At 42.9% G+C, this 19,236-nt stretch overlaps 1 protein-coding gene across 1 annotated transcript in view; it reads right to left on the bottom strand.

Annotated features, from left to right (window-relative positions):
- The window catches only part of TG (thyroglobulin), a 399,523-nt gene that overhangs the window by 55,974 nt on the left and 324,313 nt on the right, over positions 1-19,236 (bottom strand). Inside the window, exon 43 of the mRNA XM_073632844.1 lies at positions 13,385-13,552. Within this exon, the coding sequence (XP_073488945.1) occupies positions 13,385-13,552 (168 nt within the window). The remainder of the gene's footprint in view (positions 1-13,384; positions 13,553-19,236) is intronic.

Here is a 19,236-nt window from a genome sequence, read left to right as displayed (position 1 = left end):
AAATGTTCACCACATGTCGGTAACAACGCATGCAATCCATAAATACAGAGACACCAAAACAAATAAGTTCAGAAATTAAGTTATGTGTAATAAAATGGAATGACACAGGGAAAAAGTATTGAACACATGAAGAAAGGGGGGTGCAAAAGGCATGGAAAGCCAAGTCACCAGCTGAAATCTATCAGTAATTAGAAAGCAATCCTGCCGCTTGTCAGTGCAAATTAATATCAGTTAGTTCAGTCTTAACTGCTGGCCTATAAAAAGGTGTCTCATTACCGAGGTGTCACACAAGAAACATCTCATAATGGGTAAAAGCAAAGAGCTCTCTCAAGACCTTTGCAAAACATACTGATGGCATTGATTACAGAAGGATTTCTAAACTTCTGAATGTTCCAGTGAGCACTGTTGGGGCCATAATACAGAAGTGGAAAGAATATCATTTCACCATAAACTGGCCATGACCAGGTGCTCCTCATAAGATTTCGGACAGAGGAGTGGAAATAATTATTAGAAGAGATGTCCAAGAGCCAAGGACCACTTGTGGAGATCTTCAGAAAGACCTGCAATTAGCAGGTACAATAGTTTCACAGAAAACAATAAGTAATGCACACAACCGCCATGGTCTGTATGCACGCTCACCATGCAAGACTCCATTGCTGAAGATAAAGCATGTTGAAGCTTATTTAAAGTTTGCTGCACAACATTTAGACAAGCCTGTGAAATACTGGGAGAATATAGTCTGGTCAGATGAGACCAATATTGAACTCTCTGGATGCCATAATACACACCATGTTTGGAGGTCAAATGGCACATCACCCCAAATACACCCCCCATACCAACAGTGAAGTTTGGAGATGGGAACATCATGGTGTGGGACTGTTTTTCAGCATACGGTACTGGAAAACTTCATGTCATTGAAGGATTGATGAATGGAAAAATGTACCAAAACATCCTTGATAAAAATCTGTTGCCATCTACCAGGATGATGAAGATGAAACGAGGGTGGACATTTCAGAAAGACAATGATCCCAAACACAAAGCCAAGGAAACTCCCAATTGGTTTCAAAGAAAGAAAATAAAGCTGCTAGAATGGCCCAGCCAATCACCTGACTTGAATCCCAAAGAAAATCTATGGAAAGAACTAAAGGTCAGAGTTCATAGAAGAGTCCCCACTCATTACCAACAAAGGATTTTGATACCAAGTATTAAAACAAAATTTAAGTTAGCGTGTTCAATACTTTTTTCCTGTGCCATTACATTTTATTACACATAACTTTGTTTCTGAACATATTTGTTTTGGTTTCTTTGTATGTATGGATTGCATGGGTTGTGGTGAAAATGTCATGTCCATAGCACCTTTAGAAAGCGATTTACCTAGAAAAATGCTGACGTGTTCAATACTTATTTTACCCGCTATATATATATAAACAAACAAAAGAGCAAAAGAGTAATCCTATTAAAGTTTCATCACCATGAGCTCGCTGCTCGTGGTGCTGTGCTTTGTTTGTTTACTTTTTAATGTGAGTACATTCTGAAATTTTTTTTAAAAAAAAGGAACCTAGTCACAATATACTTCACGATCTGGACCTCCATTTGTTCTCTCTCCTATACACCATATTGGACCTGGAGCTTCTTCCTCCTTTTCCTATACCTACTGCTGAGTTATACAAAGAAAATTTCTACTGGCCTATGGCAGGAACCTGGACCACCTCCGTCATGTTTACATTTTCCCACGCCGTTACCTTACGGTAGTAAGGTAAGGGACCACCTTGCACAGAGGTGTAATTACACTGAAGAATCCTATCACCAAGTCACCAATAATTCCTTTTGGATCTGCACAAAGTGTTATTTGGAATAACATGTCACTACTCTAGTTCTCCCTTATATGGACTTCCTTTATACTATTAGAACTTTAATATTTATCTGAAGAATTACTTTTGTGCTTTTTTTCATTATTGTAACATCAGTTTACACAAAGTTTCTTTCACTACTGTCACTTTTAGCACCTGCACTTTATATTTATTCACTTATTGGCTGCCCCTTAGCACTGTATATTCAACTAGCTGAGCGGCTACTCTGCTTCATTCTGAACACAGGAGGTTGGGCTGCACAGCATAGGTGCAATTCAGCGGTCACTTTGCATTTTCTCAAGCAATGCAAAGTGTTTTCTGATTGGATGGGATGGAGAGGTGGGACAGTGACATTATACTGTCCAACCTGTCTAGTCAGAGAATTCTGTGCATTCACGAGGAAAATGCAAAGCAATCACTGAGTCAGCGAGTGGCACAATGCAGCAGGATAGCCACTCGGCACAGGACCCAGTGGCGATCTCTGGAGTAGCGGTGTCTACCACAGTGATTTCTGGCTTCTGGAGTGATCCCACTGATATGGTATATGTAGTTGGACCAATGTACAGTGCATCCAGACAATTCCTTGGACTTCATGGCTTGGTTTGTGCTCTGACATGCACCGTGGGACCTTATATAGACATGTGTGCCTTTTCCAAATCATGTTCAATCAACTGAATTTAGCACAGGTGGACTCCAATCAAGTTGTAGAAACATTTCAAAGATGATCAGTGGAAACAGGATGCACCTGAGCTCAATTTTTAGTGTCATGGCAAAGGCTGTGAAAAGTTATATGCATGTGATTTTTTTTTTTTTATAAATTTGCAAAGATTTCAAACAAACTTCTTTCACGTTGTCATTATGGGGTATTGTTTATAGAATTTTGAGGAAAAAAAATAATTTAATCTATTTTAGAATAACACTGTAACATAACACAATGTGGAAAAAGTGAAGCTCTGTGAATAATTTCCAAATGCACTGTAACCATGTAAAAACATCCATACAGTACGTAGAATTCTTAGTTTAGGGCTTTCAAATGAAATTAGGTGACTCAATAGCAAGAAAGAATGTTCTAACCAACAATTTTTCAGAATTTCCTAATGGACATTCAAATGGAAATCTAACCCTGTATGACCAGCTGAAGAGTGAATAGTTCAGTGAAAGCATCAATTCAGTATGTCTCCATTCACAAGCGGCCCAATGTATTTACTTAGCAAGTTCAGGCAAAAGATCTCAAAAGTAGGTCCGGACATTTCAATTTGTTACCTAGGGGTCTATGTATCTTATCTTCTCAGATGTAACTAAAATAGCAACAATGTTGTATCTGTATCTAAAGACTACATGTAGCTAAATATGCACAGTGCACTGGTATTCATAAATCATTCACCAAGTATATTATTGTATGACATGAATACAATATGAAGACCCATCATTTTTCTGATGATGTTTCAAGGTTTTACATGTTTTTTTATGGGTCTTATTGAACAGCTTTTTTGTTTTTTTGAGAGCTTTGTTGATACGGTACAGGCATCCTTTCCTGTTTTTATATAGATTTATTTATAACAGTCATTCTCAACCAGGGTTCTGTGGAACCTGAGGGTTCCTCCAGGGTCAGCTAGGTGTTCCTTGAGCTGTGACTAACTTACCCCTCAACTAATGGTGCCTGCATAGTTCCAGGTTCAACAACACTTGGCAGAGCCAGCAGTATGACTGCAAGGTTGTCATTCTGGCAACCCTTCTAAGGGTGGCATTCTTCCCACTTACCACCACCAAGTGGCATTTTCCCAATGACCCCTCCATACCTTACCAAAGGTTCCTTGAGATCTGAAATTTTTTTCAAACACTCCTCTGGGGTAAAATGTTTGGGAAAGGTGAATCTAAGAAAATCCCAGCTTCCTAGATACACTAAGCTGAACCACCATCACCAATCTCCCCAAATCTGATGGCATTGGCTTCCTGCATTGTCAACATTCTGGCAGGTAAAAATCCAACGCCAGGCTGGCTACACACTAATGTCCCATATACTTGAATCTGATGTACCTGTACTGCAGGAACAACATCCCATTCAAGGGTGGCATTCTTCCCACTTACCACCATCAAGTGGCATTTTCTCAATGGCCCCTCCATGGACTCACCTTACCAGAGATTACTTAAGATCTGAATTTATTTTCAAGCACTCCTCTGGGGTAAAATGTTTGGGAAAGGTGAATCTAAGAAAATCCCAGCTTCCTAGATTCACTAAGCTGAACCACCATCACCAATCTCCCCAACTCTGATGGCATTGGCTTCCTGCGTTGTCAACATTCCGGCAGGTAAAAATCCAACACCAAGCTGGCTACACACTAATGTCCCATATACTTGAATCTTACTCATACTGAAGGAACAACATCCCATTCAAGGATGGCATTCTTCCCACTTACCACCACCAAGTGGCATTTTCCCAATGGCCCCTCCATGGACTTACCTTACCAGAGGTTCCTTGAGATCTGAATTTATTTTCAAGCACTCCTCTGGGGTAAAATGTTTGGGAAAGGTGAACCTAAGAAAATCCCAGCTTCCTAGATACACTAAGCTGAACCACCATCACCAATCTCCCCAACTCTGATGGCATTGGCTTCCTGCGTTGTCAACATTCTGGCAGGCAAAAATCCGACGCCAGGCTGGCTACACACTAATGTCCCATATACTTGAATCTGATGTACCCGTACTGCAGGAACAACATCCCATTCAATTCTATAGGACATTAGAGTGCAGGCAGGAACTAGATTTCTACTGGCCTGGATGTAGACAACCCAGGAGGGTGCCATTAGCCAACACACAGGAGACAGGAAGGTGGAACCGCTGAAGCTTTATTCAGAATGGCCTGAAATTCGGCCAAAACAAGAAGGTGTAGGTTGCTGGCACACATATGAGCAGGAACCTCTGCACTTCCCCTCTTAGCCTAATCCTAAAGCAGATACCCTGTTTCCCCCGAAAATAAGACCTAGCGTGATTGTCGGTGATGGCTGCAATATAAGCCCTACCCCCCAAATAAGCCCTAGTTAAAGTCCTTGTAGGTCTTATTTTCAGGGTAGGGCTTATTTTCGGGGAAACAGGGTAGGGCTTATTTGGGGGGTAGGGCTTATATTGCAGCCATCACCAACAATCACGCTAGGTCTTATTTTCGGGGAAACAGGGTAGTAGCAAAGGAAATGTATGCCCTAGGAAAAGGGAGGGTTGCTTTAAAGAAACCCTGAATAATATGACCAGGAGTCTCATATTGCAGAGAAGGGGAGAGGTTGTATCTGACCAGGTCTGTTACTGACTGATGACTACTGAGTGCACAGGCTGTAACATTAATAGAAATGTTGAAGTAATGCCGCGTACACACGATCGGATTTTCCGACAACAAAACCGTGGATTTTTTTCCGAAGGATGTTGGCTCAAACTTGTCTTGCATACACACGGTCACACAAATGTCGGAAATTCCAAACGTCAAGAACGCGTGACGTACAACACGTACGACGAGCCGAGAAAAATAAAGTTCAATAGCCAGTTCAATAGACTTCTGCATGATTCAGAGCATGCGTGAAGTTTTGTGCGACGGACTTGTGTACACACGATCGGACTTTCCGACAACAAGTTTTGTTGTCGGAAAATGGGAGAACCTGATCTCAAACATTTGTGTGCAGAAATTCCGACAGCAAATGTTAGATGGAGCCTACACATGGGCAGACTTTCCCACAACAAGCTCACATCGAACATTTCCCGTCGGAAATTCCGATCGTGTGTACGCGGTATAAGACTTCGAAAATTTAGGTTTTTAGTACAATGTCTAGCTGACTACATATCTATTTTGCCTAGTTACTGTTTAGAATCGGAAGCCAATACGGGCTCCTAATCATGTGATCACTGTTACAGCAAATCCCAGTGATCCCATGGTTGGAAGACTGGCAGTAGTAAGGAGTTAAAAGTCTAAAGCTGCTTTCCATGGAGGCACTTGTGCGTGCTCACTCCCGAGCCACCTCCATGTATCTATAAGACACACAGAGCGCTGCTCAGCCCGCCCCCTCCTCGCTGGCTGTGATTGACAGCAGCAGGAGCCCCCGTTGCTGTGTCCGAGCCAATGAGGAGACAGAGATCCGGGAGAGCTTCTGGTCTCATGCACATCACTGGATCAGAATCAGGTGAGTATAAGGGAAGGAGGAGGGTTGCATACTGAAGGTTTTTTTTACCTTCATGCAAATGCTTGAAGGTAAAAAATCTTCAGGCTTTAAAACGACTTGAATGATTGAATCTCTGTTTCCAAAGATTGCAATTTGTTCCAAAACATTCCATTGGGCAGATCAATTTTGGAATATTCAGTTGTGCCTTTCCTGTTTTCTGGTGTTTTCTGGGTCACGGGAACAATGTTGGGTTTCACAGTAAAAAGTGTTTGACTTTTAAAAAGAATCCTAATAGCAGCTCCATTGTATAGAATGTTGGACAGAATGGCATTTTACTGAAATGAATGTTAAAACTGCGTGAGCCACAACAACTGAGGAATACCATTGGGAGCTCTAAGGTATAAGGACCTTCAACGTAATCTGTTCATGTGAACTTGAATGTAGTAACTTTACAAGTCTGCATGAATGCATTCCTGACATGTCACAATATACAGCAAGAGAATCGTATTTCACAAAAGGAATCCTTAAGCAGACCTTGAGACGATTTCATGATTGCGTCATCTATGAGCTGGCATCTCAGTCCAGGAGGAGTGATGAGCTAAGCTTCAGGTCAAACCCACTATGGCCCAAACCTGCAGGAAGCTTTCAAATAACACCAGGCCCAATCAGCTGACAGGATTCTTCACCCTGCAACTGCATATAAGAACAGGGCAGGGGTGCTGGCTAATGTCTTAATCCAATTGGTCACATGGTCATATTTGGACAACATAATTAACCAACATGGTCATGTGGTCATATTTGGTCAATGACATCACCAGCATCCCAGCCCCTTTGATACGTGCAGCTGCAGGGCAGGGAATTTGTTGTCCGCAGCTCACTGGGCCGGTGACCTGCTATCATGCAAGTTCAGGCCAAATTGAGTTTGATCCAAACCTTAGCTCAGCCTTTCCTACTTACCCCAGAGGAATCCCTAAAATAATTTTCAGGTCTTGGGAAACCCTTACTAAAATCATTTCATTAGGGGTCAATGGGAAATTAGCTCTTTATGTTGGTGGTCATTAGAATGCAAGCCTTACAGTGGTGTTCAGAATGCCACCCTTAGGGCAGCTAAAAAGATAATTGGTGTCATGCTGCTGGCTTTGGCAAGTCTGGGAACTAAGCAGGGGCCATCAAGTAGGAGGTCAATCAGCCACAGCTCAAGGAAACCCTAACAAATTCTGAAGGAACTCTAGAGTTCCACTGCACCCTGGCTGAGGGTGGCTACACCTCACTGTGCATGAAAGAGATGATTACCCTGGATAATGCCTGAACATAGATGGCTTCATCCTTCTGGAGGGAAAAGCAGATAAAGGCATTGTCAGGGGGAGTCCTGTGATCTCTGTGAGAAGTAACACATGTAAGTTGCACCGATACCACATTTTTAAGTCCAAGTACAAGCACCGATACCGATTACCAATACTTTTTTTTAATGTCATGTAACAGTTTTCAAAGCACAATACAGACTAATGATATCTTTGCAGCACTGATAGGTGGCACTGACTGATGGGCACTGATATGCAGCACTGATGGCTGGCACTGATAGGTGGCACTAAGTGATGGGCACTGATATGTAGCACTGATGGCTGGCAATGATAGGTGGCACTGATATGCAGAACTGATAGGTGGCACTGACTGATGGGCACTGATATGCAGCACTGATAGGTGGCACTGATATGCAGCACTGATAGGTGGCACTGACGTATGGTCACTGATTTGCAGCACTTATAGGTGGCACTGACTGATGGGCACTGATAGGTGGCACTGACTGATGGGCACTAATTTGCAGCACTGATAGGTGGCACTGACTGATGAGCACTAATATGCTGGCTCTGATAGGTGGCATTTATGGGGAATGACAGGTGGCACTTATGGGCGGCACTTATGAGCAATGATAGGTGGAACTGATGGGCAGGCAGTGGCAATGAAATGCAGCACTGATTGCACTGGCAATTGCTGGCAGCCTGGCATGATAAATGAACGATGAGAGACAAACAATAACAGTTTAAACTTTCTCCAGTATACAAGCGCTGCAACGCCCATCTTGGTACTGTACACCCTGCACTCGGCCTCAGTAAGCAGCAGTCAGAAGGCAGCAGCGGACATCTTGTTACACCCAGCCCATATAGTTAGCGAACTATAAGGGCTGGGTGTAACAAGATGTCCGCTGCCGCCTTGTGACTGCTGCTTACTGATGCCGAGTGCAGGGTGTACCAAGATGGGCGTTGTGCTGTTCAATCTCCGACGGAGACTGAGGGCTGTCAATTCCGTTAACAAATATGATGGCCCGGGTCACCGATGCTGCGACTCACACCCCTGCCCCCGGCCAGCTTACCTTCTGCTGCTGCCAGCCTGCCAGGACTCGCTCCCCACTTCCAGGACTCGCTCTCCCCTCTGCTCACTGACTTCCAGGAGCCACCTCTTCATGCAAAGGTATCAGCACAGGCATCGGGTGCATTTGCCCGAGTACAAGTACTCGGGCAACTCGGGCAAATACTCGGTATCGGTGCAACCCTACATGGAAGTATTACCCTGACACATTACTTCCCATGCTGCACTTAACATAAATAAATAGATGTGATGATAAGTCCATTTTAATGGACATTAATTCTAGTAGGTGAAATAAAAGAGGGAGGACAAGGGGGCAGGTACAATTTAAAGTGGAACTAAACCCTCCTATGCTTTTCAAACATGGAAGCTGCCATCTTAGCTTCTGTTTGATCTGCAACTGATATGGTCATCAATTATGACACCAGCTTTTTTGATGGCTTGACAGTTTGGTTGAGAGCACACGCAAATGTGACAGTTAGCAATCCTAGCATTCCGGGAATGTAACTGTTTTTTGAAACCGTTAAATTGATGGGTTTAGTTCCACTTTAAGCACCCATTCACTTAACATGAAAAATATAACTGATACAGTTTTATAGGGTTAGTTTACCTTTACCAAAATCAGCTGGGAGTATCTTAGAGACGTCCTAGCAACAAGGCAGGACAGGATGATGCCATTTCTAGGAGTTTTTCGGTCTTCAGGAGGTACATAAATGGCTCACACCTATATTAAGGCCATTGCTCAACTTTGGTCAAAGCTGCATAGTTTGTTAATTATCTACATACAATTCCTTACCTGCATAGGAAGATTTTTTTTTTGGTAAGGGAGAACTAACTAAATTATCTTACAAAGAATATGCTTCCTCAATTGGACAGAAAATAGTACATGTTGCTGGAATCTGCAGCATAGTTACAGTCTCAGAATTCATATTTGCATATGTGTATTGTCAGGAGATCACAAAGAAAACAAAAGATCATATCTATTCTGACACTCTGACAGCAACAAAAATGTGAAGAAAAAACAAAACATGCTGACTAATAGAACATATTTCCTGACATATGTCCTGAGAGCGGGGACTTATGACAGATGTGCCAATAGATACCTCTCAGTACAAGTGTGCCTTCCTAGAAAGACGGCCCAACTTGTACAAAAAGTGACTGTGTTTCCAGAAAGGTCAGTGACTGGTCGGGTACAGACATGTGACATGGTCAATTAAAACTTTGAATGCTGGCCTGAATACCAGGAAAATATAAAAATTCAAATTAAACCACCTGCTTACTGGGCACTTATACCCCCTTCCTGCCCAGGCCAATTTTCAGCTTTCAGAGCTGTCACACTTTGAGTGACAATTACACGGTCCTGCAGCACTGTACCCATAGAACATTTTTATCATTTTGTTTTCACACAAATAGAGCTTTCTTTTGGTGGTATTTAATCACCGCTGTTTTTTTTTTTATTGTTTGCTAAAACAAACAAAAAAGACAGAACATTTTGAAAAAAAAAAAACCTTTTTCCTAATTTGTTAAAAAATTTGTAAACATGTAATTTTTCTCCTTCATTGATGTGCGGTGATGAGACTGCACTGATAGGCACTGATAAGGCGGCACGGATAGGTGGCACTGATGGGTACTGATGAGGCAGCACTGATGAAGCTGCACTGATAGGTGGCACTGATGAGCACTGATAGGTGGCACTGATGAGCACCGATGGGTGGCACTGATTGGGCGCTGGTAGGTGGCTAAGACAGGCAGCACTGACGGGCACTGATAGGTGGCACTGGTGGGCATACCTCCCAACATTTTGCGATGGGAACGAGGCACACCTACTAACAACTGGATGTAGGCAAAGGACACGCCCCCTGCCACACCCCCTTAAAGGAGAATTACCAAAAAAAAGGTTAATTAAATCCACAAGGGACTTTTTTTCTTACCACTTCTATTCCTTTATATTGACTTTTAAAATGTACAAATGCGGCAATTTAGAAATTGGATGAAAGGTTTAGCACTGGGAAACACTTTTTGATAGGTAAAAAGTACATTTTATATACAACTATATAGATCAGACCAAAATGAGGTACAAATGGGGAGTAAAGAGGGACAGAGGGACATCGCTCCAAATCAGGGACAGTCCCTCCAAATCAGGGACAGTTGGGAGCAATGCTGGTGGGCACTGATAGGTGGCACTGATGGGCACTGATATGCGGCACTGACGGGCACTGAGAGGTGGCATTGATAGGCAGCACTGATGAGCACTGATGGGTGGCAATGACAGGCAGTACTGATGAGCGCTGATAGGTGGCACTCATGTGCACTGGTTAGTAGTACTGATGGGTACTGGTGGGCACTAGTTGGTAGCAGTGGCTGTCACTGTGGAGGACCGATGTCCCTTTTACAGAAGCCGGTAATCGGCTTATTTTTTTTCTCCTCATGCTGATCACATGTTTACAGTACATCAAGTGATCAGCCGTCATTGGCTGCCATGGGACGAGATTGGCCCTTTACTTCGATCTGTGATCAGCTGAGTCCCAAGGATGCATAGGATGCATTAAGGTGAAAAAAACACGAGCCTTTACAACCCTTTTAAGTATGCTACATACACCCCACTCGAATCACATAGGACGTACATGATACGCCCTGTCTTTCTGTTCTTGCTGCCGGTCCCTGACACTTTTATTGGCAATGTAACAAACTTTTAAATTGAAGCGCCACACCATTGCTAAGAGGTCCAGATACAAATTTAGGCCCCTTTCGCACGAGAGGTCCGATTATGAAAAACGGACAGCCGGACCCGATTGGACCCTCTATTCTCCTCTATGGGCAGTCAGATATAAACGGACTTGTTTTCCCATTTACACTCGTGTCCGATCCAGCCCAAAAAAACGGAAGGGGATCCATTCCCCTCCGTCTGGCTGGACCCATGGGTTGGTGTATGCCCGCAGAGCAGACCCGGCCTGTGTCTGTGTTCCCTCTGCATAATCTAAATCTAGAATCCCACCTTCTCCCCTAAGCTATTCATTTTTATTCTTATTTTCTACTTTTTTTTTTTTTTAACCTCATTTGCAATTTTTGAGTTTTTGAAAATCATGGCTGGCTGTAAATTGAAAAGTAAAGGTCATTTTAATCCTTTTTTTTTTTAACAAGAAATAAAGGTCATTTTAATCTTAAAGAGGTTGCAAACCCTCCTTTAAAAAAATAAAAATAAATAAAAAACATGTTATACTTACCTGCTCTGTGCAAATGTTTTGCACAGAGCAGCCCCGATCCTCCTCTTCTGGGGTCCCCCGCCGGCGTTCTTGGCCCCTCCACTTCATCAGGTGCCCCCCATGGAAAGCAGGTTTCCGTGAGGGCTCGCTCCCGAGTCCCGCTGCTGCATCCATTGACACAGATAGCGGGACTCAGCCCCGCCCCCCGCGTGACAAGATTTGATTGACAGCGGAGGAAGCCAATGGCTCCTGCCGCTATCAATCTGTCCAATGAGGAGAGAGACAGCGGCTGGAGCAGCTGCGCTCGTGCACTTCGCTGGATCGGATCGGGCTCAGATAAGAAAAAGGGGGGGACCTGCAGAACAGAAGGTTTTTCACCTTGGTGAAAAACCTTGAGGCTTTGCAACCACTTTAACCACTTACAGACCAGAAGCATTGCCCCCCTTAATGACCAGGCCATTTTTGGCGATACGGCACTGCGTCGCTTTAACTGACAATTGCGCAGTCGTGCGACGCTGTACCCAAAAAAAATTGATGTCCTTTTTTTCCCCCCCACAAATAGAGCTTTCTTTTGGTGGTATTTGATCACCTCTGCGGTTTTTATATTTTGCGCTATAAATAAAAAAAGACCGACAATTTTGAAAAAAAAATATTTTTTACTTTTTGCTATAATAAATATCCCCTCACCCCCCAAAAAAAAAAAAAAATTCTTCATCAGTGTAGGCCAATATGTATTTATCTACATATTTTTGTTAAAAAAAAAACGCAATGTGCGTATATTGATTGGTTTGCACAAAAGTTATAGAGTGTACAAAATAGGGGATAGATTTATGGCATTTCTATTTTTATTTTTTTACTAGTAATGGCGGCGATCCGTGATTTTTAGCGGGACTGCGAAATTGCGGCAGACAGATCGGACACTTTTGACACTTTTTTGGGACCACTGACATTTATACAGCGATCAGAGCTAAAAAATGCACTGATTACTGTGTAAATGACACTGGAAGGGAAGGGGTTAACACTAGGGGGGCGATCAAGGGGTTAAATGTGTTCCCTGGGAGGTCTTTCTAACTGTGGGGGGATGGGACTGACTGGAGGAGGAGAAAGATCGCTGTTCCTAATCACTAGGAACAGCAGATCCCTCTCTACTCCCCTGTCAGAATGGGGATCTGTCTGTTTACATTGACAGATCCCCATTCTGGCTCTCTTTCCCGCGATCGCGGGTGGCCGGTGGACATCGTGGCTGGCGGCCATGCGCATTGGGTCACTCGCCGTGCAGCCGGCGCCCCCGCACACGCCTGATATGGCTCTTAAACGAGCCGACGTACACCTACAGCGATTTGTGGGAACGAGCCGACCTGCCGCAGTATAATGACGTGGTTAAAGTGGTCACAGAAAAAGCAATGAACTGTATATTTTATCATCCAGGGTCACCACCTACTTTCTGGACTGAGTTGCCGGCTTGGAGATGACAAAATCATGCAAATCCTGGTGTCTATGCAGTCCTTGGATGTTTTCACAAATGTCTGACCCAGATCAGCTCCTGCTGGAGACTAAAACTTGCAGCAAAGTTACAATGTTGCAGTCTGCTCACTGTAGGAGGAGACTGAGGAAACGCTTCCTGCTGCCTGCCGCCTGCAGCAGACTGGTGGCATCTCTGCCAGGTCAACATACTAAGGTTCAATTATGAGTTTACAAAGATAAAAGGTAGAGATTATTTGAAAAATGATTCCGTTGCTGTATATTGTGACATGTCAGACTCGTGTAGCACATAAAGGTTATATGAATTTTTCCTTAGCGGAAGTGTAGATTTCCCAAACCTTACCTTAATAGCCTTGGCCCTGCTGATCAGGCCATCATGCTCAGTACTTCCGATGAACAGGTCTATGTTCTGGGCAGTCTTCTGCTGGAGAAGTCTTGTTGGCGAGTCCCTCAGGTAGGATCCATCTATAACGGGTCCCCATGTTTGGAAAGGTCCACGGACTGCAAGAAGCTGTGGAGGAATGATGGCAAATGGTCAGCTGTTTGTACTTTATGCCTTCAAGTCCTGAACTCTTCATATGGTTGGCTTCACACCAATGCAATGCGTATGCATTTTACAAATGTGCACCCAGCGCACAACTACAGCAGCTGGTAACCCACACCCATGCTCCAATACATTTTTTCTACCAATTGCAATGCCTTGGCAGCCCATTCAAAATGAAAGGGCTATCAAAATGGCTAATAAGTCAGGCCATCTCAGTTGGGCAAAGAGGCCTGATTCATGATCACTTATGGAGCCATCACGTCTAATGATTGGTGAGCTGTAATATACTACATTTTTGGTTTTGGGTTTAATACCTATTTAAATCTGAGGAATATTTACCAAATTTCTTTCTCACACAGGCTTCCTCCACCGTAGTACAGCTGGTCCTACAAAGTCCATCTTTTTTGCCAGTCTTGCAGTCAAGGCCGTGTTGACTTCATCACATACAATTCAGGACCCTCAGACAGATGTTGGGATAAGTACTCCTCTACTAGAGTTCTCCGCTAGACTACACGAGCATTAAAGCCTTGCCGAACTTTGTTTAGCTTTAATAGTTAGCACTGGAACCTTGGGTTCAGTTCCTGCCTCTGACATCTGCAGGAAGTGTGTATCTTCTCTCCATTGCTAGGGCAATTTTTTAGTGCCCCAATTTTTTCTCAAATGGTTTAGTAGTTTGGAGGGCACATAACAAATACAAAAGGTGGCCATTACTGGCCTCCGTCTGAAAATTGCTAATTGCCTGGTTCAATATCTTGAGACACTGACCTGGGACAAGTGTGCAGATAAGTTTAATATATCCAGCTTCAAGGGCTGGTATTGAAGTGAATGGCATGCCTTGGCCTACATGGGTAATGCCCAGTGTCCTGTTAATCTCAATGTGAAGAAAAGTTAAAAGACATGAAAACCCAATCACAAGGATCTCTAAGGTTTAACACGGTAATGTCATTTTTAAAGCTTCAAATATCTTCCAAACTGTCCTCCCCGCTCTTCCCAAGACCTCCTAGTCTCTTGTTTTCTCCTCCCATGCAGGGTTGTCTTAATGCATGGGCAACCCCGGGCACTGCCCAGGGGCCCCATGATAGTCTTGCATTACCCCATACTTGCCAACTATCCCAGATTTGCTGGGATAGTCACGCTTTTTTTTCTAAGCTTTCCTGGGAAGGCCATACGCCGGATCCTGTGCTGTGCCCTCCTGATCCCAGTATCTTGATCTCCTGATCCCCCCCCCTCTACTGTGCCCTTTGTGTTGATTAGTCTTTAGACATGTGCAATTCGTTTCGTTCCGAATTCGTTTTATAAATGAATTTTGACAAATTCGGTAATTCGGAAATATCCGAATGAACGAAAACCCTTTTTGGCTAATTTTTTCAAATATTTCGTACTTAGTTTATACTTTGGACTTTTGTCCGATGGACTTGTGTACACACGCTCGGATAATCCGACAACACACATTTGTCCGCGGAAAATTTTAAAGCCTGCCATCCAACATTTGTTCGCGGAAAAATCCGACAACAATTGTCAGATGAAGCGTACAAACAGTCGGATTTTCCACCACCAGCCTTCGGAAAATCTGATCGTGTATACTCAGCTTTAGTGTCAACAGATAGGAAGGTATATTATAATTACATTAGGCCTGATTTACTAAATCTGGTGAACACCGAACCTGGTGCAACTGTGCATAGTACCCAATCAGCTTCCAGGTTTAAGGCCGGGTTTACACTGGGGCGACACGACTGCCGTCCTACTTTGGATTCGACTTTGCCCTGCGACTTGAAGCTGACATACGTCCGACTTTCAATGAACAGGGATCCGACTTGGATCCCCGCCAATACCAGGCACTGTGTTTGGTATGAATCTTGAGGGGAAACTCCACGCCAAATTTTAAATAAAAAAACAGCATGGGTTCCCCCTCCAGGAGCATACCAAGCCCTTCGGTCTGATGTGGATTTTAAGGGGAACCCCCTACGCCCAAAAAACGACATGGGGGTCCCCCCAAAATCCATACCAGACCCTTATCCGAGCACGCTGCCTGGCCGGTCAAGAAAAGGGGTGGCGACATGCGAGCCCCCCCCCGAGCCGTACCAGGCCGCATGACCTCAACATCAGGGGGTGGGTGCTTTGGGACGGGGGGGTGCCCTGCGACCCCCCCACCCCAAAGCACCTTGTCCCCATGTTAATGAGGACAAGGGCCTCTTCCCAAGCACCCTGGCCATTGGTTGTCGAGGTCTGCGGGCGCGGGACTTATCGGAATCCAGGAGCCCCCTTTATTAAGGGGGCCCCCAGATCCCGGCCCCCCATCCTATGTGAATGAGCATGGGGTACATCGTACCCCTATCCACTCACCTGGGGGAAAAAAAGTGTCAATAAAAAAAACACACTAGACAGGTTTTCAAAGTAATTTATTAGGCAGCTCCATCGGGTCAGGTCTCTTTCGACTTCTAGTGTGTTTTTTTATTGACACTTTTTTCCCCCAGGTGAATGGGTAGGGGTACAATGTACCCCATACTCATTCACATAGGGCGGAGGCCGGGATCTGGGGGCCCCCTTATTAAAGGGGGCTTCCGGAGTTTGATAAGCCCCCCCGCCCGCAGACCCCGACAACCAACAGCGAGGGTTATCAGGAAGAGGCCCTTGTCCTCATTAACATGGGGACAAGGTGGTGTGGGGTGGGGGGCGCAGAGCGCCCCCCTGCCCCAAAGCACCCACCCCCCATGTTGAGGGCATGCGGCCTGGTACGGTTCAGGAGGGGGGGAGGCCTCTCGCCTGTCCCCACCTCTTTTCCTGACAGGCCGGGCTGCGTGCTCGGATAAGGGTCTGGAGTGGATTTTGGGGGGACACCCATGCCGTTTTTTGGGCGTAGGGGGTTCCCCTTGAAATCCATATCAGACCGAAGGGCCTGGTATGCTCTTGGAGGGGGAACCCATGCCGGTTTTTTATTTAAAATTTGGCGTGGAGTTCCCCCTCAAGATCATCAGAACACAAGTCGCATGCCAAAGTCGGATCATGCAAGATGGCGATCCAACTTTGATCCGACTTCAGTGATATTCAATGGGCTGAAGTAGGATCAAAGTCGGACCAAAGTAGTACAGGGAGCATTTTCAAAGTCGGACCGACTTGTGTCGGACCAGTTAAGACGGCTCCCATAGGGAAACATTGATTTTCATACGTCATGCGACATGAGCTCCCAATGTCGGAGCATTTGTTGCACCAGTGTAAACCCGGCCTTATTGCCAAAGCTTAATTGAACAAGCTGAAGGTAGAAGCTGATTGGTTACTATGCACAGCTGCACCAGATTCTTTGCGTGCCAGTTTTAGTAAACCCCCCCCTCCCCCAATAGACTTTGTCTAACAAACCATGCTTGTCTTTATTTTTAAATACATAATTAATAAATTATAACTCATAAATAATAAATACACGCATCATAACCATTGCTATCGAAAAGCCCTTCCCCATAAATACCAGGACAGACAAAAATTCTAAAATTGACAACCTTGTCAAAAAATGATGCAACCCCAGATATAGATCAGCCTATTTATTATGCTTATTCATGGGCTGATGTATTTCTGCGGTCATACCCTTATCTTATGACTTTTTTTTTTTGTTGGAAATGACGTCAATTTTTGAATTCGCAGTAAATCTTGACCTAGTATTTATGGGGAGTGGCTTTCTGATAGCAACATAAGGGTTATAGAAACGAGGAGAGGTCTGTGTCCTTTGTAATCCATCGAAAAATGAAGTAGGCAGGGCTGACACCACGTGCTTAGAAATTCAGAGCTGAAAGATTAGCTGAGGGCGATTTATTAAAGCATTCGCAGCACTTTTTTTTTTTGGAGGTAGAGTCCCTTTTAAAAGTCCTGCGCCTAATTTATGAACTCTTTTGCGACGGTATCGTTAAGAGTTTCGACACATGCGACAGATCCAGGTAGTTCCTAATTTCGCTTCACTAGCAGCATAAATAGAAGTTTTAATAGTTAATAGAATTTTTGCGCCGGTGGCTCACACATTTAATAAAAGAAAAGAATATAGCGGAAAATAAAAGCATAGAATATAATGGAATAGAATAAAATTAAAGAATTAAATAGAAAGATTATAACCATCTTCTGAAATTTTAATAGAATAGAAAAAAAAATAATAATAAAAAAAACAAAAAACAATAGAATAGAAATAATTTAACCATTTTCCAAAATTCAAATAGAATCAATTTGAATTTGAGTAGAAAAGAATAGAGCAGAATAGAATAGTAAATAACACAATAGTATAGAAAAAAACAACAGAATAGACCAGAATAGAATAGAATGAATATAACCATCGTCCTATTCTAATCTATTCTTTTCTATGCTATTCAAATTCGAATTGATTCTATTTGAATTTTGGGAAATGGTTATATTCTATTCTATTGTTTTTTTAATTGTATTCTTTTTCTATTTGTTCATTCTATTTTATTCTATTCTATTCAATTATTTTATTTTCTATTCTATTCTATTCTCTTCTTTTCTATTCAAATTTGTTCTAGTCGAAATTCAAATTTCGGAAGATTCTATTTTCTATTCTGTTGTTTTTTTCTATACTATTCTGTTATTTTCTATTCTAATCTATTCTATTCAAATTTGAATTGATTCTATTTGAATTTTGGTAAATGGTTATATTCTTTCTATGCTAATCTATTCTTTTGTTTATTATTTTATTCTCTATTCTATTATAGTCTATTCTATTCTTTTATTTTTATTCTATTCATTTCTATGCTATTCTTTTCTTATGTATTCAAATTCAAATGTATTCTATTTGAAATTTGAATTTCAGAAGATGGTTATATTCTTTCTATGTTATTTTATTCTATTTGTTTCTATTATATTCTAATCTATTCTGTTCTTTTATTTTCTATTCTATTTTGTTCTGTTTTACTCTATTATATTATATTCTTTTATTTTCTGTTATATTCTTTTCTAGTCTATTACTTTTTTTTTCTATTCTATTCCTTTATTTTTTATTCTATTTTATTCTCTTTGGAAACTCGAAAATGATTCAAATTCGAAAACAAATCGAATTCAAAAACTATTTGAAAACAAATCGAATTTTAAAACTTTTCGATTTTGAACATGAAAACAATTCAAATTCTAAAAGTATTCAAAAGCAATTTGAAAATGATTCGAATTCTAATTTTGTCCGAATTTTTTTTCCGTTATTTCGGATTCGTTTAAAATTCGGTACTATTGTACTATTAAAAAACGAAAATTCGTCCAAATTTCAATTCGGAACGAAACGAACCGCACATGTCTACAAGGAATTATCGCCAGTTCATAGATAAGGAAACTGGAGATAATTAGGATGAGCTCTTAGGTGGTGTACAGAGGGATGCCAGTCCTCAGAGTGGGACATGTTTGTGCCGAGAAATGGTTCTGAATGTGACAACTTCCTGCCCAAGGCTCAAAGGGTGAGAGGATGCTAGTGGCACCGGCATCCTAGCAACCATGGACACATCCCTGACCTCCTCTGGCTGTCAGCCAAGAGATTGCCCCGGCTGACAGCTGAATGTAAACAAAGGGGACAGGATTCTGACAGCATTGTGGGCGTGCGCACGCTGCCTGCAGTGTGCGCGCGCACCCGCTGTGTACTCCATGCCCGCGGGTCCCACGGACTCTATGTCTGCCGG

Source organism: Aquarana catesbeiana, linkage group LG05 (genome assembly GCF_042186555.1).
Source record: "Aquarana catesbeiana isolate 2022-GZ linkage group LG05, ASM4218655v1, whole genome shotgun sequence".
In the NCBI taxonomy this organism is placed as follows: Eukaryota; Metazoa; Chordata; class Amphibia; order Anura; family Ranidae; genus Aquarana; species Aquarana catesbeiana.
This window is presented reverse-complemented; position numbering and strand designations above follow the sequence as displayed.